This window comes from Rissa tridactyla, chromosome 1, assembly GCF_028500815.1.
Source record: "Rissa tridactyla isolate bRisTri1 chromosome 1, bRisTri1.patW.cur.20221130, whole genome shotgun sequence".
NCBI classification, from domain to species: Eukaryota; Metazoa; Chordata; class Aves; order Charadriiformes; family Laridae; genus Rissa; species Rissa tridactyla.
Window position 1 is genome coordinate 22,060,206 of NC_071466.1, and position 20,346 is coordinate 22,080,551.

At 37.3% G+C, this 20,346-nt stretch overlaps 1 protein-coding gene across 2 annotated transcripts in view; it reads left to right on the forward strand.

Annotated features, from left to right (window-relative positions):
* Window positions 1-20,346, forward strand: part of ZMYM2 (zinc finger MYM-type containing 2) — a 93,917-nt gene that overhangs the window by 66,942 nt on the left and 6,629 nt on the right. For both annotated transcript variants that reach the window (XM_054223755.1, XM_054223745.1), the window contains exons 10-19: window positions 1,463-1,635; window positions 7,366-7,531; window positions 8,456-8,490; window positions 10,266-10,395; window positions 10,563-10,678; window positions 11,538-11,709; window positions 13,334-13,441; window positions 14,919-15,013; window positions 16,187-16,355; window positions 17,273-17,424. In XM_054223755.1, the coding sequence (XP_054079730.1) occupies window positions 1,463-1,635; window positions 7,366-7,531; window positions 8,456-8,490; window positions 10,266-10,395; window positions 10,563-10,678; window positions 11,538-11,709; window positions 13,334-13,441; window positions 14,919-15,013; window positions 16,187-16,355; window positions 17,273-17,424 (1,316 nt within the window). The remainder of the gene's footprint in view (window positions 1-1,462; window positions 1,636-7,365; window positions 7,532-8,455; window positions 8,491-10,265; window positions 10,396-10,562; window positions 10,679-11,537; window positions 11,710-13,333; window positions 13,442-14,918; window positions 15,014-16,186; window positions 16,356-17,272; window positions 17,425-20,346) is intronic.

Consider the following 20,346-nt stretch of genomic DNA (forward strand, 5'->3'; position numbering starts at 1 on the left):
TACAGTATTCTATAATTAACTTGTTTTGACATTGCTGGCAAATTTAATCTGTTAGCAAAGCTTGTAGCATTGCAAGTTAAAATTCCTCAATAATCTCTTGTTTTTGGAAGATACTGTCCGCTGCGGCTTCCACTTGCATTCTTGTGTTTTTGTGATTTTAAAATAGTGTCTCAGTTTCACACATACGAAATTCTACCCTAATAGGCAACGGTGCAAGTCACGTAATTGAAATTACTGAGTACATTATAATTATAGTATTTTTATATTCTGTATGCCAGAGGAAGTACAGCGTGTATTTTACATATTGAGTTTCGTAACTTACCAGAAGTAGAGAACTCTGCATGTGTTAGACTGTATGCCCTCGCAGAGGGGGCACTTGGAAGGCTTGTGGTACTGTGGTATTTGGGAGATGATAAAAACTGGTGTGGTACCTTAGAGTAAAGGTCTGTGTAGATGTTACCTCGTCCCTCCAGTGTTTAATATAGACAGTTACTTCATCTTCTCATACTGTTCTCTTCTGTAAAATTAGCACAATTACAGAGATATATGGTATACGATTTAGGCATCAGATGAATAGACGCTAGATTTGAGGTAGTTTAAATACATTATATTCTCAAAATAGCCTACGTAATAGCTACAGTATTCATCTTTTAATGCATTTAATATGTTAGAATGTCTTCTAATTTGCTCGAGGGAGGATCAGATTGTTGAAGAATACAGCTGTCCTTACGGCAACCTTGAAATTACGACTCTGTAGCAAATGCAAAAAAACCAAAACAACCAACAACCCACCTGATGTGAAAAGAAAAAATAAAAGATTAATTGCATACAAATCCGACACAAATTTCATGTGTAAACTCCTGTCATTACGTAATTATTCTCAGTACTGATCATTGCTTCCTTTACGGTTATATTTTTAAGAAACTTCTCAGTTCTTAGGTCATCTTGTACCTATTAGTGCTCTAAAAAATTGAGATCTTTTAAGTCGTTTGTTGTACTAATATGAATGATAGTAGTAATAGAAATAAGTTGATCCTTGAAGATAGGTATTGTCTTAGTATCTAGTGTTGTCTAGCTTAAAATCTCTGCTTGTCATTGCATGGATATCTAGCATTCTGAGGATATGTATCTGAGCAATGTAATTCCAAGTCAATGCTTTTGCCTGCGTCCATGTGAAAAGAAAATTATGTATTTTTTCTGACTGTTTATTTAGGGATTTGATAAGCACAGATTCAAGCGTAGTGTTTTGAAAAAGATGCAGACATCACATGAAACCATAGAGTTGTGCAGGAAAAGTATTCAGGTAAAAATGTCTTGAAATATAGTCTATTATGCAACCTGAATTTGTCTGAAGCCCCAATTGTTAGCTGTTGTATTCATTTAATTTTCAATATTTAACTCTTAACTGTGATATCTCTCTGTAAAAATTACTTTGTTCCTAATGTTTAAAATCTGTTTCCAGGCTGCAAGCTGCTATATAAACAAGACTTTGCAAGACGGTTAGGACTGAGATGTGTTACTTGTAATTACTGCTCACAGCTGTGCAAAAAGGGAGCAACTAAGGAACTTGATGGTGTAGTGAGAGATTTCTGCAGTGAAGAGTGCTGTAAAAAATTTCAGGACTGGTACTACAAGGCAAGTAACTCAGAATTTTTGACGAGAGCTCCACAGTTAAAAAAACCAAAAATGCACGTGTGAGGATATCTCAAGGACTGTGCAGCAAATATGGCTTACTTCAGCAAAGCATTTGCTACACAATAAGCAAATGTATTAATTTCATCATTTGAGTTTTCTTAGATCTTGCAGCAGCATTTCTACCATCTGATTTTATTAATTCATTTGGCAAGGAAGTCTTGAGTTACAGAAAACCAAGAAACTACTATGTATACTTGTTAATTTACAATTCCGATTTTTTTTTTCTCCTCAATTGATACCGTATTTTTCTTGTCAGAACTTCTTAAATGTGTATTCAGAATGTTGAAAACACTGTTAATAGCAGCTGGATGATACCTTAAGTTGGCTGACGATAAACTAGGTTAGCAGAGTTTTTCTTGTTCCTGTTTTTTGCCTCCTTTTTTGCCTTTTCCCTTCTCCCACAGTTTGAACTGCAAAAGCTTTGATTGTTCAGTATTTCCCAGTGGAAAGGATGCCAAAGTGAAAAGCAAGCCCAAATGGATTTCTAATAAAAGTTTTAATCGAACAGATGGCATCTATTTCTAAATCTCTGGAAGCTTAACTACCTTGTGAAGCACAACCAGCAGAAAGTTCACCTTAAGAGGTTTTTTGTTTTGATTTTTTGAAAGAAATAAAGGTGAAATTGGACTGGGTTTAACCTGCGATTAGTACCATGGATAAAATTTCTGGTGTGACCATCCTGGAAAAGCTACTCTGATAATACCAAAACAAGAACTACAGTTGTGGATGCAATTGCAAAAAAAGACAGTACAAAATTCATCACCTTACCAAAACTCTGTGTACAGCCTGGAAGGCCATAAAAAGCTTGAAATGTTAGAGGTCTAGATACAAGTCCTGTAATTCAAGATGATCTACCTACCATAACAGAACTGAATCTGAAGACATATCTGATATTTTGGAAAGGCTGGTTCCAGAAATGTTACAGCCAAACATTGTAAAGTCTTTATTTTTGGTAATATATGTAGGGTCCTGTTACACATTCCTGAAAGAGAACTACTGAAGACCAGAATGTGTTTCTTCTGTCTCATGTGAAAATAGGGTGACGAAGCTTGGCTGCAAAGTTCTTAAACTTACTAAAATGTTAACTTCATACAATAATATTTAATCTATATGCCTTAAAACTTGGGGTATCGGGTGAAATTTATCCCTGCATAAAAAGTGCTTTCTGATAGAGAACCCAATAAAGCTTTGGTATGCTTTAGAAATCCCTTGGTGATTAGGCAAAGAATATAGTCTTGGGGGTGTGCGTACCAAACTAGTTTCATATACGTAAACTTCTATAGAACTTGTACTCTGATTCAGGTTTGAGAACCACTTGAAAACTCTGATTTCAGGTTATCCATCTGATACATGGGATAAGACAATAACTTAATTGGCCCATTAAGTCTGCTTAAGAAATGCTGTTGGTTCTGTGGTGCAGGAAAATTAGACATGATGCCATGAAAAGGCAATTTATTCTAAGCAGACTTGCTGCTAACTAGTGACTTTTGACACTTCTGACGATACTGAAGTGTTAGATACTTCTGCTTTTTGAATCTTAACGCTTGCTAGTGGAACTAGTGTTTCATGATGTTACATGATTGTCTTTTTTTTTTTGTTTTCCAAATATTTCTTAAAGCTTTTGTCTAATTCAGTTCTGGGAAAAGTTTGGGATTTATTACACGGGGAAGACATGTAATAGGTTTTGGGAAATTGTGTGTTTTGCTAAAATTGTTGTCTTTTTTTTTCCTTTACATCCTTGCTGATAACTTCTCCCTCTTTTTATAAAAGTCACTCCAGATATCTTAGATTTGGCAGCTCATTGTTAGCTGACGTTCTTACCTAGCCATAAATAGATAATATAGATCATGATCAAAATATAGGAAGACAGAATAGACATGGACCCCTCCCCGAATTTGTACTTCATTTGCTGTTTTGTCTGTTATCTTCTTAAAAGAATAGTTACATATGTATGAGCTTTGTCTCATTTATGCAATGTCCCCTGTTAGTTTGGAGTTTCAATGAATGTATACATGAAGAGAAATAAGTAGTAATAACCTAGTAATGTTTTAACACCAGCATTATGTTCATTAAACAAGTGTTTGTCTCCATCTTCTTTGTCTACTTTTTTTATGGACACATCTTTCTCATGTAGTATTATCTGAAAAACATCTTAACTTTTAAAAATAATGAAGTATTATGGGAGAGCTTCCCTGACCGTCAAAATTCTCTTCTCAAAAGGCAGAAGGAGGTAGCAGTGGTAGAAGCACAACAGACTGTTATCTAGAAGTATTACCTAGAAGCGTTCTTCAAACCTAATATGAAGGAGTGAAATGTAAAAGGAATAGTTCAGTACTAATCATGTGTTGGGTGACAGCTACAGTTATCGGTTGGTGCCAAGTTCTGAGGAAATTTCGACTGTATGGTGTCCATGCACCTCTGAGAAGAGAGGTAAAATTTTTGGTGTCTTGAGGTTAGTTCCCTAAGTTATTAGAGTTTCTCCTGTAAACTTCAATAGCATGCCATGGTTTAGATGTTCATCTGAAAAATGCCTGGGAAATTTCAATATAAATATTTTAGTAGCCTGATGATTGATGACAGTTTCAATCATTTGATGTTACTTATACTGGAGCATTAAAAGTACCTTGAAGAAGAGTTTACAGTTCCGAGAACAGCACAGAAATATGTTTCTTTAAATATACATTATGGAACATTGCTGAAAATACTACAGCTGAGGTGCTCTTACAGGTCATTCAGGGCTACAGTGGAGTATTGATTGGATTGAGCACGTACAGTGATGACTGAGGTCAGGTGTGGGGAAATACAGTCTGAGGCACAGAGAAATTATTGTGACTGGTGAGCTCAGGTAGCAACGATTGTCAGCGGTGGTAGAGTTTGAAACAACGGAGCCAGCTTTAATCTAAATGGTAAAGGCAGCAAATCAACCTCATGGAGTTTCTCTTGTATGAATTTAGCCGTTGTATAATTAGGCATCTCAATTTCAAGTAGGTACTGTTTCAGAATAGTAGATCTTTCTCTTGTAATCACTCACTCTCTGGAAACATCTCTTGCTTCCTACTTACTGTGGACTGAACTCAGAATAGACAGCTAAGATTGGGTCAAATTAATAACCAGTCCAAATCATTGGAGAACATTAGGAACAGGTCATTGGAGGATTAACAATGTAAATAAAAGCCCCACATGTCAAAACTTTGTTTTTAAACCAAGTTTTGGGCAAGCGTTAGTGATTTATACTGATCACTATGCCTATTTGAACATGTTGAAGTTGGACCTGGGAGAATTGGACCAAAAAGCAGTCATGAGTTATCTGCAGTTGGAGCACAGAGTATAGATGGACTTTTTGGAAACACAGAGATAAAAAAGCAGACTTGAAGGCAGGGATTTTGGAGATGTAATCAATGGATAGTGCCAGTATCCCAAATGAAAACAAATGGAAAGGAAGGAAGGAAGGAGCAGAAAATCATGAATTCACACTTTCTCTTTCCATTAATTTCATGATCCAAGGAAGTGGGGAGAGCAAGCAGTAGGAAACCATAGGAAACTTCAGTGCATGGAAGGGTGTATAGTATTGACTGCAAGCATGATTATGGAAATAGCAGTGTAGCAAATGTTGGGATGAGAAGTGAAGCATCCTTATAAAGTATTCTTGGCCTTGCTGAGGAATAATAATTTCCATGTGGAAACAAATAAATTCTTTTTTCACCTAAATACCGTAGTAGCAGCCCAGGAGAGACTGCAATGCACTCACTCAAAGGCCTAAATGAAAGAGCAGAACCAGGAGAGGGAGAAAACAGTTACAGAAAGGCTGTAGTTACTGCATTTGACAAGATTTATCACTTTTCTTTGAAGGAGAGAGAAAACTGAGCAGAAAGTGGTGCTTTGGTAGTCAAGCAGTGTGCAGCAGGTCAGAATAGGTGGGCTTTTCTGTATGTGAGTCAGCTGTCATTCTTAACAATCGGTGTTAAGTGGGCTTGAGATTTAAAATTAGTGAATTACACTTCTTTTTTTTTCTAATGGTATTTCAGCCTTTTGGTGGCTTTGGAGGATGCATTTGCATTAAAGGTGTGAATTCACAGTTTCTCTGAACTGATAAATCTAGGCTATTTTGGCAACGCTCCACACTTCATCTTCCCCACTCCCTTCCAAGAACACAGCTTCCGAGCTCTTTTGTCCCACTGAGGACATCTCTGCTGCAACAAGAGCTCTGGATCAGCATCAGCAGAAAGTCAAAGTGACAGATGTAATAAAAATTGAGGGAGGATGGGGCAATAGAGCGCTGTAAGGTCTCTGACCTTGTGTACCCTGCGGGTGCATGAGCCCTACTGCTGACACCTGCACAGAGTGGGGGGGAAAAGAAGTACCTGCCCTTCCTTGGTGTGAGGTGATCCTGAAGCCACAGCTTTAATTGCTCCCAGTTTAAAGCTGGATATACTGTTAGAATTGAATCTCTATATATACCATCTTAAACATTTGAAAATTACAACTGAGAGCTGAATTTCCTGCGTTGCCGAAGGGTGGTGCTGGACTGTTTAAATACAGAGAAGGAACTCAACATCTAATTACTTTTAAAATTTGAACTAATTGGCCTATTTGTACTTTTTTGGTTGTGAGAACTATAGTTGGACCATTTTTATTTTTTATTTTTTTTAGCCATCAGAGCCTTGTGCATAACTGCAGTGTTGTGTATGGTTTTATATATTAATGTTTTGTGTTGCATATTATCATAACTTCCCTCTTACTCTCCTGGCTTTATTATTAGGTTGACTTGTTTTGGATTCCTGGGTATATATAAAGGACTATTATTTTTTTTAAGGAGGTTGCAAGCAATATCAAGGGGAGCAGTAGTGCAAACAAATTTTTGCTTACTTGAGGATCTGAAATTGGGGTTACCACTGTTCAGATAATAATTAATAGCATAGCTGATTAAATTCAGTGGAACCTATATTGGAGAAAAACAATGTCTGTCTTAGTGATGCCTCATGAAATTATCATGATGTAGGCTGGTGAAAGTTATATTACTTACATATTTAGCTAGGGATACAGAAGAATAAAGTTTTGAGTTTCAAGTTATGTGCTAAGTAGATTTATCCTCTTTAGTTGAAGAGATATTGTTGTTTATAAATCATAGACTTTGCAGAACTAACTATTAATTGGAATCTTAAATTGTCAAACTTGTAAAATAATGAAAATATAACAGTTATTTACACTAAAGGGCTTTGATCTGATACCTAGGGAAGAGCTTTTGTTTGTGACTTTAAACAAAAAAGCACCAAACTTTGGGGAAAGGAAGGGAAATCTCTGCTTGTCCTTGGTTCAAGAGAGTCATTGAGAAGTCTCAGTCGCTTTCTGCTCTTGTTTTGCAGAATGTTTCAGTGGCATTAATTAAAACTGATGCATAACATTATTTTTTTTGCTGACTGTCTTTAGCGAAACAAAGCATATTAATTCTGGGTGTTAACCCCCCAGCAAACAGTTGAAAGTAAAGTGATAAACGTGCATGTATATGCAGAAATAGTGTATCTATCATGGAGCCTACACGAGCAAGACTTAACTCTGTAGTGGTAATGATTCTTCAGTACTCTTAAAAATGTGACCTTTTAAAATGTAGAAATACTTTTTTTTTTCCCCAAGGCTTGTTTAAAAATGTCAAAAATCTTCCTTTGCATTAAGGCTGTGCGATGTGACTGTTGTAAGTCTCAAGGAACTCTCAAAGAGAAAGTGCAGTGGCGTGGCGAAATGAAACACTTCTGTGATCAGCACTGTTTGCTCCGCTTCTACTGTCAACAGAACGAACCAAATCTGGCAACCCAAAAAGGACCTGAGAACTTACACTATGGTATGTGCTGCTTTATGGCTGCTAAATGGCAAACAAGATGCTTCCTTTAAAAGGAAAATGTAAAGTGCATGGATTATTTATTTCTTGTAATAAACTGTGTGAGAGATTACCCTTTTTTATTTTATCATCAGAGGCATCATTGCGCTGCTTGCTATTTTTATCTTAGCTCTTTATTTTATTGTTTTTTCAAGAGCTGAAACATCAGGTAATCAAACAGCTTTGTAACCACTTTTTAAAAAACAAATCTTTTTAGGTTAAGCGTAAGTTTAGTGTTGTATCATGATGGGGACAGAAAATGCTTCCCTCTCATGCTCTGGTTTGTCATTGTGTGCTCTGTGGAAACACTTCTTTTCAACATGTGTTTTGGTCACAGACAGCAGATAAATGCACTAGGAATGAAAAAAGAAATAAATGGAATTAAAAGGAAATAAGTGAAATGGAAACTAAGTGAGAATGGGATGAAAGTGTCTAGATAAGAGGAATATATTGCACACTTTGTTGGCAATAGGTACCATATAAATTTACTCGTGGGGGCTGAATGCATGTTCACATGGTTTAAGTGGCATGTCAGGCAAAGTTCAAATAAATCAGCCTTTTAATTAATGTAGTTATATCAACACAACTTCTTTATATGGCCATTTTCGTATTTGAACATTTACTTTTCTGAAAGAGACGATATTCGCATCTGGATGGAGCACTGATGTAGTGTTTGCCTTTGTGTAAGGTTCAGTGCCGGCGTGGTGAGGTGCCTGCGAGTGAGAAGTCTTGCGGGTAGTTCTCAGCCTGGGATATACAGTGTTAATCAGTGCTGTTAGTTTCATGTTTCCCTGATGATACACGTTGTCTGAGTTGCTTACTGAAATTTGCTTTGATTCTGAAAAAGGGGAAAAAAAAAATTCTAAAAATGTTTTCTTACATTTTTAGATCAGGGCTGTCAAACCCCCCGAACAAAAATAACGGTAAGTACATATATTTAATACATATATAACATAATTAGATGTATTTAAAATGTTAGATCCTGATGGCTTAAAGGGATGCTATTAAAAAGCTAAAAAATTACTATCTTTGAATGATAGTACGATAAATTTAGGAAGTTTTTCAGTCTTTTTCACATCAGTAGTTGAAATTAAATTTTTTAGTCTTCATAATTTATCTTTTCAGTGTCTTCTGGAAAACGAAATCATCAGCTATACTTTTCATCTATAATGCATGACATGTTTAGTCTGATCAGGTGTATTTATTGAGTATAGAAAGGGAAGATAATTTCACTGATCATTTACAATACTAAGGTTGTATCTCAGTGTTGAAAGGCTGAAAATAAAGCTTCAGCTCTTAAATTATAATCCCTAGGAGTAGAATAATTGGTGCTCAAGGTCTGATTGACTTTGCTGCAGGTGACGGAGTGGGGAAGCGTAACTTTTGCAGGATCACTGTCAGGGAGGATGGGGATCAGGAGTGGAGCAGCAGCCTTCATTCTGAGTTTTAGTTTTTGTCAGCTTGTCAAAAGTATTACTACTAATAATATTTTTTTGTTAGCTTAGTGTATTCTGTTTGAAATTTAGTTTTGTTTTGATTTGTTTGTCTCTTGGAAGATCTCAGAAGTGACTGTTTTTCCATGAAAAAATTGACTCACCTTTTTAATGCAAATAGGTTTCTGTAAGGTAAATCTTAGGTTTAGATGAAAGTATTTTGATGGCATAATAAAATATATTAATGAAAAGCACAGAAAATAAGTTTGCTTAGGTACCTAGAGACATCAGACATGCTAAACTGTCAGGTTAGAAACATCTAGTATTTCATGTTTAATAGCTTCCAATGATGTTCATTCAGGCCATAAATTTTTAATCATATAAAATCTATTAGTGATACAATATTTTAAAAATTATTTTAGAAAGGGTATGCCTGTTAAATAAGGTCTACTGCTGTTCTTACGACTTGACTTTCTGAATTGAAAAGGTTACGTGGGGCTAGCCTTGCTACATATGACCAAATAAAAGTGACAGTCTGTTTCTCAAATCAGGTTCTAAAACAGGTTCTAGGGGACAAAAACCGTGTCTGGAACAAGAGGTTTTTTACCTGTTGACTGTAAGGATGCAGTTTGAGCATTATGTGATGTTCCCAAGTATTGGTTGTCACTATTGTGGAGCCAGCAGGGGGAGCTCGAAGTTCATACTTTAGGTATTAAAAAATTGTTTGGAGATATTTTATTTCTAAATAAATTTAAAAAAAAAACATGGTCTTTGGATTATAGCAGGTTATAGGTTAGACCTTGAGCCAAAAGTTTGTTATCCTATAGTTAATTCTTTGTTTGTTAAATAAAGTTTGTTAGCTTGTAGTGAATTCTTTTTACAGCTAAAATTATTTTTAAGTTACAAGATCCTTTAAATTGCACTTTCATTTAAACAAGAATGTAAAAAAGAATATCTCAAGAGTATCTTAAATTTAAAAAAAAAAAAAAAAAAAAGGAAAAGGAACCAGAAGTTGTTAATAAAAGTGCTAGCCCTGACTGAGGCAAACACAACTGTTACGTTCCTGGCAGTGGCAGCTCATTACTAGAAATGTAGAATAGCTTGCAATTAAAGAATCATAGTTCATGCTGTTGTGTTGTGTTGTTGTGAGCTTGCTCTTCAGTATCTCATATATGAAAAGTATGAACTGATAGATTAAATCAAGAACTTTGTGTTGAAATCAGTTTGGTGTAACAGGACGTTCTCTTTTGTTTTCTTCTCTGCAGGGCTCGGCACCGCCACCTTCTCCAACGCCCAACAGAGAAATGAAGAACAAGGCAGTTCTTTGCAAGCCTTTGACAATGACGAAAGCCACATACTGTAAACCTCATATGCAGACAAAATCTTGTCAGACAGGTAACTCTTCAACTATACTGGAACTACTCATTTCTTCATTGCAGATTTTTTAAACTGTTACTGTCTTGGAACATATTGCAAACATTCTGATTTTTTTCCTAAACTGCAGGTGTAAAATATATCTAAGTACCTGGCAGTGTTTGCCTTTTTGTTTTTTCTTTTAATAGAAGATGATTGGAAAAAAGAGTATGTCCCAGTGCCTATTCCTGTACCTGTCTATGTTCCGGTGCCTATGAACATGTATAGTCAAAAAGTTCCCGTTCCTACAACAGTTCCTGTTCCTGTAAGTGAGACTTCGGCTTCATTTTTAGATTGGCATCTATTCACATCCATGTGTGGGACCGCTTTGGGTTGTTGGCTGTTCTTGTTCTGGTCCAGCTAAAGGACTGCAGGACGCTGCAGCACTGTTTATGGGAAAAGCATTAGAAATCTTACAGTGGCACTTAATTTCCTGATTGTTCTTTAGCACCTGTCTGCCTGCTTTCGGTGTGAAAATCTTATGCTGCTGAACGCTGAACTTCTTAGGAACAATTCTGAATGGTACTTTTGAGTTTGCCGAATAAGTAAAGAGTAATGGGAAATGGAAAGATTGTGTTGGGGAGGGATGGCGGAGTGGGATAAACAGGAGGAGAAAAGAAAGGAAAAAAAAAAAGGAACTTTGTGCCAGCAAAAGAGAATAACTCTTAAGTTAAATGTGTTATCACTTAGGTACCAAATCTCATACAAACTGGGGAAAAAAACCCTGAATTCCTAAAGTTCCATATTTCACAAGCAGGCTGCTAAAACAGGATGCTGATTTGTCCAAACTGTTAGTCTGAAGTTATAGTCAAGACAGGTTTGAAGCTCCAAAGTCCCTTCTGTTCTTACTTTGACCCACTATATTTTGGCATATTGAATTTTTTTCTGTATATTTTTGTGCTTTCCCTTTGGTTCTCAGTCATTTATATTGAATGTTTTAACCTGTCAGTATTTTTTTGTTAGCCCACACTAAAGTGATATGTTTCTAATCTGTATTAACTTTTTAAATTAAATTTTAGACAAAGAACAGAGAGTTTGTTTCTGTGTTGACTGCTGTTGATGCTTTGTTGCAGCTTTTTTTTTTTTTTTCTTTTCTATTTATCTCTTCCTCTCTGTCTGCATAGGTGCCAGTTCCAGTTTTCTTGCCCACGACTCTGGATAGCAGTGAGAAAATCCTTGCAGCAATAGAAGATCTGAGGGGAAAAGTACCCTCAAATCCTCTGGAAACTGAGCTACTGAACTTGTCAGGGGTGGTACCTGAACATGATGGAAAAGATGAAGCTTCTGATGTGGCCAGTGAGTTTCCTGCCAAGTTTTTGACTTTTTGGAGCACTGGGGTGTATGTGTGGGTGTGTAAGAATCATGAGAAAGGTTGTGATTTTGGTTATGGTGGGGTTTTTTTGGGTTTTTTGTTTGTTTGTTTGTTTTATTTTAGGGAAAGTTTCTTTCAGTATAATAGTGCTATTATTGAGTTCTTAAGTTGAAATCTTAATTACTTAAATATTTTTGAAGATCATTTTAGCTCATTTGAAATACAGAAAACTTTCTGAAGTCTGTTGTGTGACCTTGGTGTCCTGTACCAGATCTTTGCCTTTACAAACACAGGCATTCCCTTTGCTTGCACCAGCTCCTTGGCTGATGGCAAGCAGTCATCCAGGATTGCACACACGTGTTTTCTTCTCAACATAAATCAAACCAAGCCAAAATCAATCCTTTCTTTTTCCCAGAAAAACTCAAGTCAAAAGTTTAAGGAAAGTTGTGTGTGGGGAAGTGCAGACTCTTAAAACTAAGAGAAACATACATTTCACAAGTGGAACTGTGGTCGAAAAAAACAGGTGACCTAATGGTGCTTTTGCTTTTGATTGATCCTGGCCTGCAAGTATCATCTTTGAAGATCGCAATGTGTCAGCTGATAGATCATGGGGGTTGTGATGCTGAAATGGCTTGTCATCCCATCAGCTCACCTCAAAGGTGAGAATTGTCTGGGACAACATTACAGCTGAAGATCAAAAAAATCTCGCACATTCTGTAATGATATTTTTGCAGTGCACTTACCTCTTTGCCCCTCTTTCCCAGCCCTGCCGGCCAAATTCCTCATCTCGGCTATATCTTCCCAGGATAATTTTCCTTCTCTTCCAAAACCTAGATTTTAAGGTTTTTCTGTGACTCAGGTGAAATTTTGATGGATTTTTTTCAAGGTCTTTCAACAGATGCCTCAAAGGACGTTGATAGTTATGCTTTGGGCCTGGTATATAGGATGCCAGTGGCACTGCAGTCCCAGGAGGCTTATTGTTTTCCAAACTGTTGCCATTCCCCCACTAAAGCCGGACATTTCTGGTAGTGCTGCAGGGTTGTCATTTGCAGTTCCTTGTTCCCTTTTGCTAAGTACAGCTGGCTGAATGAGTAGATACATGGGATCAGAGCTTGCTCATTTGCAGAGAACTGAGTTTGGAGAAATCTGTCTTTGCCAGCAGTTGGAAAGCGGTCAAGCTTTTGTTTCTCTCAGCCTGCCTTCCTTGTTTGCTTTTCTAGGATCTCTTTCACAGATTTGAAGGTCTGTTCTGTTGTGGGCAGAATTGTGTAGAAAAATAGATAGTTTGGTTTGTCAGGCTTGTTTGAGTTCTGTGATTAGTTGATATGATCCAGATTCCCCAGTATTTGATTTTCTATGCTTGTGCTGTGCTGACACAGCTTAATGCAGGACAGATGGGCTAGTAAGTGTCTTTTCTGTTTGAAGGAAATCAGATTGGAGAAGTAAATCTGAGATCCCAAGAACAACAAAACCTTGGATGGTGATGAGCAGAACAAGCAGCTTTAGAACCACTCAGCTTCTAATGTTCTAAGTCTGTTCTGTTTTAACTAGTCTGTGTGTTGGTTAAAATAACAAGAGGTTTTCTTGTTTTTCTTTTTTTTCCAACAGGTGTGATAGTTGAGTCAAATCTACTAAACTCAGAAACAGAGGCACGGACAAGCTTGCCTGATGTTCCATATGAAGCAGACCTTGATATTGAAATAGACTTTCCAAGAGGTATTTTTTTTCTGTCGTTTTAATAAATATTGTGAAATAGGCATTATGGGCAACCACTGCACTTTGTTTCATTATCCTTTCAGAGGAGTTTTATTTGATTGCAAGATCCACTTGAATGACTGTTAGGTAAATCTTTGCTGTGCGTTTGCAAGACTGGCAACTTCTAAATTACTTCCTCCTTCTTTCTAAATATGGTATTTGAAACAGAACGCAAAGAAAAGGGGGAGTTAAGCTTTCACTAAAGAACTTAACTGTATCAACTTGGTTTTGGACATGGATTTAGGAAAGCTATTTTGAAGGCTCAAAGTCTCAGATGGCATGTGTCACGGAAAGCAATAATGAATACATTCTCAGATGAGGTTCCTTGTGGCAACAGGGCAAGGACTGGTTTTTAGTCTGGGTCACAGTTCTTAAATCTTTGCATATGAGTGCTGTTTCATCTGGACCAGTTTGAATGGTGTCTTGAGTAGAAGGTGATGAAATCAGACTATTAGAAGAGCATTCGTTTTGAATGAAGACATTATTTGATGGCTAAATGAGGGATGAACCATCTTCAGTAAAGTAAATAAAGGTGGAACTTGCAACATTAAATCCATTCGTATGTTGTCTCATTCCATTGTGTTGTCTGAAATAGTCCTTCATCCTACCCCTGAAATGTTAAATAAATAGTATTTTGACATATTACCGTATATCTGTTTACCAAGATTACTGTAATATCCATCATGAGCTAGACCTCCACCACTGTATGAATGTAGACTAAAACCAGTTTCTCTGAAAGAGTTTGCATTCTGATTCTTAATGTTTTTAACTAAGTATAATGTGCTATATAAAACATTAATAGAAATGATAGAAATACATGAACAAAAGTGCATGTAGTAAGTAAATTTGTATTTTTTCCACTCATAGCTGTTCATTCTCACCATAACTTAAACTTCTTAATGCTAAAGACTGCCTAGGCAGGAAAAACTGTGTCAGAGTCCATCGTAAGAAATGCTGCCTTAGTGTCTTGAGATAGTGCTTGAAAATATGGAGCATTGTATCCTTTACCATTTATTTAGAAATAAACATTTTTGTAGCTTTGCCTTACTTCCAAAATAAGAATAGGTTTATTTCATAGAATCATAGCATGGTTTGGGTTGGAAGGGACCTTCAAAGGTTGTCTAGTCCAACCCCCCTGCAATGAACAGGGACATCTTCAACTAGATCAGGTTGCTCAGAGCCTCATCAAGCCTGGCCTTGAATGTTTCCAGGGATGAGGCATCTACCACCTCTCTGGGCAACCTGTGCCAGTGTTTCACCACCAGCATTGTAAAAAATTTCTTCCTTATATATACTCTGACTGAAATCCAGTCATGTTTATATGTGTGCTTTTGTGGACCTCTTATGATAATGCACACTGATATACTGCATTCGTTTTTTCAAACCATTATTATAACATATATGTTTAAGAAGTAAGTCTCTGTTACTATATTTTCAGCAACTGAGGAGCTTGATACAGAAAACGAGTTTTTATTACCTCCTGTTTTTGGGGAAGAATATGAGGAACAGCCAAGGCCTCGGTCCAAAAAGAAGGTAATTTTGTCATGCTATGAAAAAAAAATAAATCAAAAAGCACAGAATTTAAGTGGACAAAAATATGCCAGGGTTTTTATTTGGTGGGGGTTTTTTTCAGTTCTTATACTGCTTTAAAACAAGTTACTGCCTATTCATACCAAATACCCTGTCTTTATGATGTAAATTGATATATTTCAAATAATAAAATTATTTCAGTCCTATGTCTGTTGCAGTTAGCTATTGGACTCAACAGGAGTGAGATTTCTAAATTCTGATCCCATTTTTGCTTCCTATTGGTAGACTTGTTGATGTAATGTGCTAGTGTGTATTAATTACTGTACTCTTGGTAATGCTTTTGTACCTTCTACTGTGAACAGAGCTTTAATTTGATAGTAAAATGCAAGAATGCAGGCATTACCATGGCTTATAATGGGAGCTATAGCATCTCCTATATAAAATAGTTAAAAAAAAATATTTTACTTGTTTGCAGTTCTCCCAGATTTTATTTTCATTCAAAAATCTTAGTTTAGACATTGCAAATAAATTAGCCATATTCTTTCCTTTAGAAGGAAACTAACAGGAGATAGAGTTTCTGATGCCTAGCACAAAGCTGAAATGGTTTTGTTGCAATAACCGCAGTAGATGTCGCAGCTTTGAAAAAGCAGCAAACTTCTAATAAAATTTTCTAAGAATAAATGTGTCTTTCTAGTTTTAAATTTAGAGTCTAAACTGTCAACATTATCTGCTGGACAAGGTCCATATATCTACTGCTGGACATGCTTTAATTTGGGACCAACACTGGCTTTTCCATTGATGAGTTCATTTGAGCCTTCTGACATAATTTGTCACGTCTTTAACTTCCTGCACATTAACCCAGTGAAATCCTATAAATACACGAAATTATATGGTGCATCATGTGTTTGTTGCTTAATGGGATATAACCAATACGACAACTTCATTATCAAAACTTACTCTGTGTTTGAAAGGCAAATTAGAAACGTCTGTCAGCCTAAGTAAATACTGTCCTTAGAAGTATGTTCAACACAGAAACTACTGCTGAATGAAGCATGTGTTTCTTTACACTGATCCTTCCGTTTGTAATCTGGCCTGCAGCTTGCTTATTCTGCCCGGCTTCTGTGTTGCTGCCGTTAGCGGCTGTGGGCAGCGTTAACCACTGTGTTTCCATGGCAGGGGGTGAAGAGGAAAGCGGTGTCAGAGTACCAGTCTCACGATGACAGCTCTGAAAACTCAGAGTGTAGTTTTCCATTCAAATACGCGTATGGTGTAAACGCGTGGAAGCACTGGGTAAAGTCTCGGTATTTAAATGAAGAGCTTCCAGAATTAGAGGAACTGAAATCAAGTAAGTATTTCCAAAAATCTGGCATCCAGATTCTTATTTGGTAGGGAGAATTGTTGTAGTCATCTGATTTTTCAGCTGGAATTTTTCATAGAAGTTTTCACATGCCCCTAATGTTCCCACAATGACTGGGACTATTTTACCACAGAGCTCCTAAACTCTTTTTTTCCTAGTTTTCACTTCTTGGTTCAGAACATTGGGTCTCACACTTCTCGTGTGAGCCAGGACAGCACCTTCCTGGCTCTTCTGACTTTCCGTGTCCATTTTGATTTTTTGTTTGCATCCTGGTTTTCCTCATATTCTAACTCGCCTTGGAGTTCACACCTTTTCTGGACTTCCAAATTGCAAGGGAAGGGGCATCCTGCCCTTAGTCCTGGAAAGAGATCGTCCTCTGAGGCTGGCATTACCTGGCTGTGGAGCTCTGACATGAGGTGGCCTTCGCTCCTGTGGAGCCTCGCTGCTCTTTCTGTGACGCTCCCCTGTGTGTACATTTATACTGTGAGGGAAAAGGGGGATTGCTGCTACTCCTGCTGTTCTTCAGCTCCCACATGTGTCTTAGCACCCTCGCGTTATGCAGTTGGATCTTTGGAAACTGCCGTTTCCCCTGAAGGTCTCCGTCTACGGAGCACTGTCTTCACTTCAGCATCTTGGGCCACTTCTGTGCCATCCTCAGCCGTGCATGACAGTGCATTCGTCGGTGGGTGATACTGCATTTGGTTAACCAGATTTCACTCTGGTAGCCTTGTTTATTTTAATGCAGAACTGGCATTTGAACTACTTAGTACGTTTAGATTCATTCATTGGTTAGTGGAGAGGATATAAAGCCAGTTTCACCCTTTCCAGTCCAAAAATACCCCAAGCCACCCTCACCATGTAATAATTCTGTTGTATAATGCAGCATTTTTTCTCTTATTTTACAGCAAAGACTGTGAAATTAAAGGAAGATCTATTATCACATACTTCAGCTGAGTTAAACTATGGGTTGACACATTTTGTCAATGAAATTCGAAGGCCAAATGGAGAGAACTATGCACCTGACAGCATCTATTATCTGTGTCTTGGGATTCAGGAGGTTAGTAGAGGCTGTTGCAATGGGAAGCGGAGCTGCTGATTTGACTGTAACCCATTTCAGTGGAAGAATGGAGATAATGTGGATTTATTGGCTAGGAGCTATTCTTAATATAATGGCTATGATCTGGAACACAGAGAGGCTGCTGTGTAAATCACGTTGTAGGAAGCTGTCTGTATAGAAAATGAGTTTGCAGACCCATCCTGAAAGCTCAAATGTAAGCTGGTATATTGTAGTAATTTTAAGCTTCTTGCTGCATTAAAGCAAGGAATTTGCATTCTAAAATGACGTAGGCTTTTTTCATTTTTTGTAAAGTGCAGGAATCTCTGCTATATTGACTGTCTTACACACACACCCTGCCCCTGAATTGTAATTAGATTGTATTTTGGAGATAAAGGGAGTCAGTTTAGATGTATCGTATGTGAAGGCAATAACATATTACTAGATAATTAGAAAAGCCTATTCCACAGCTTATCTTTTAAGCAGAGGCTGTCTTAATTTTTAGTACATAAGGCAAGACGTAGATAAAATAGGCAGTGTTCAGAGCTGAGAACACAGAAAATGTCATTCAAGTCAAAAGCAATAAAAAATGCATATGATGTGGAAAGCAAGTTGTTCACAGGCTTTTCAGTCTTGCTTAAACTGTTTCATACTTAAGACAGAGGACTTGAATCAAATAACATTTTTTAAATCCAAATCTTTTTAAAATAAATAGTACCTCCGCTAATTTTTCTGTATTACAAGTATGCAAAATTAAGGAGTTAGTTGATATCTTTACCTCATGGTTGAATTTTGAGAAGTGAGCATTCATTGTTTGGTGTTTTAGTCAATAGTGCTACAAAGCATGTTTCAAGTTCAGCAAGCTTTCTGCTTCTGCACTTGCATGATCTGCTGTCTCTCTGTATCTTTCTGTTGAATTGAAAATACGTTAAGCTGATAAACAATACACAGAGTCGGGTACGTGTTTATAAAATGGAACTCAACTAATATTTATTTATTTTTTTCCACCTTTGTGCCTTTGGCATTGTCTATTTTGTCTACTGTGAAAGCTAGTTACGTGTAAAACTTTATTATATTTTTAGCTCATCAGAATGAAAGTTTATGTGGCGCAACACAATTATCATGAGCCCTAATACACATAACACAACACTGGAACATTAGAGGAACAACTTGTGGTCATTTGACTGTAATTATTGCTTATACTTAGTGTCCAGTATTTAATCGAGGTGATGTTAACAGCCCCATTTCATTGGCCCAGTTGTGCTATTGCTGTTCAGACTGGTAGGAAGATGTGCCCTCTTCCGAGGAGTTTGCGTTCCACAAGGGCAGACAGCAGGCGAGGGACATGTAAGCATGTAAGCTGTCAAGGGTTGCAGCAACATTATGTGTGCTGATGGCAACTTGTGTGTACATGGGTATGTGTTTACCCTTCTAAAAAACAGGTTTAAACAAGTTAGTGATACACTAAATGCAACGTAGTTGTCGCAATGTGCCACAAAACTCCATTGCCTCCCAGTATTTTCTTAGTCCTTTCCATCTGACAACCCTGATGAAGGAAGGTACTCCTGAAAGAGAATAAATTGTCTGCTACTGCGTAAAAGGTATTGGCTCTGTTTAACTCAGAAGGGTCTCAGAGGAGATTAAATTATGCCATTTAAGGATAAAGTTGTGCCAAAGATCATCAATATTTTGCTAACTTAGAAAGTAAGTTTCTCTTCAAAGGAAAAGAATGTGGAAACGGTAGGTTAGAAAAAGGGCGCTTTCCCTCCCCACCAAAATTACTGCACTCGCTGTGGCTAAGGACAGGCTCAGGCTGCAGCTTTCTGTCCTGGGTTTAATATGATTTGAGCACAGGGGAAGTGCTCAGGAGTCTTCAAGTCTTAAGCTGTTTTTTTGACTTTGTAAAATAACTTTTTCTCAAAGGAAGCACTTGGAAAATCTGTTACAGCAAACTGGTCCCTGAGTCAAATGGTACATTTTCTCAGTTCAGCTTCATTTGCAACTGAAATTGTTCTTCTTCCAGCCAGAAATGGTTCAGTAATGGTTTTGATAACTCTGAGGTACTGATCCTGAAAAATACTTAAAAGTAAAGGTTGTTACGTGGTCAGGTGAGCATTTAGTGGAGAGGGTTCATCTAGAAGAAGGTGTCATGCACCATGCTCCCCTGCTGCATCGTGGCCTTCGTTCTTTGTCCCAGGGACCCAGGGAAGTGAAGGTTTGCAGATGCACGTTGGGTATGGTGTAGCAGGGGAGATTGCAACGCAGCATCATTCTTCTGTAGACCCTGCGGTGCTAATGGTCCAGTGTCCCTCACAGGTTTCTACTGGGCATGCCAGGGTTTACCCAAACACTTATTCTGAAACAGGGAACAGAAATATTTTTAGTTGAGTTTTCACAGGCTTGTGTGGGAATTGGTTCGAACCAGTTTTTAGTCTGATTTCAGTTTCACTGCCGGTGTTCAGTGTGACTGTTTAATGCAAACCAGAGAAAAAGAAAACTCACAGAGGAAAAATGTGCCAGGGAACAGAGCGGCAAACCCCACGAAGCTTATAGTAAGCTGTATTGTGTATAGTCTAGAATCGATTTATAAAATGAAAATGGATATATGTAGAAAGAAGCAAATTTTGGGGAATATTGTGCTTTAAAGAACTAGTTAAACATATTGTATAAAATAGTTTTCTGAATTAAGATGATGTTTTGGACACTTCTAGGAAGTTCATTCATCCATTTTTCCTTATAATAAAACTAAGTGCAAAGATAAGGAGGTCAAGATATGCTGAACCACTGAGTATAAATGAGTGCTGTGTTTAATGTTATTTCACGTATGTGTACAGAAATAGATGCCATTCCAGCAGTGAGGACTTTTTTGTGTGTGTCTGTCACTTTTATAGTATTCACTAACAACAGGCTTGTTCACGCAAAGAT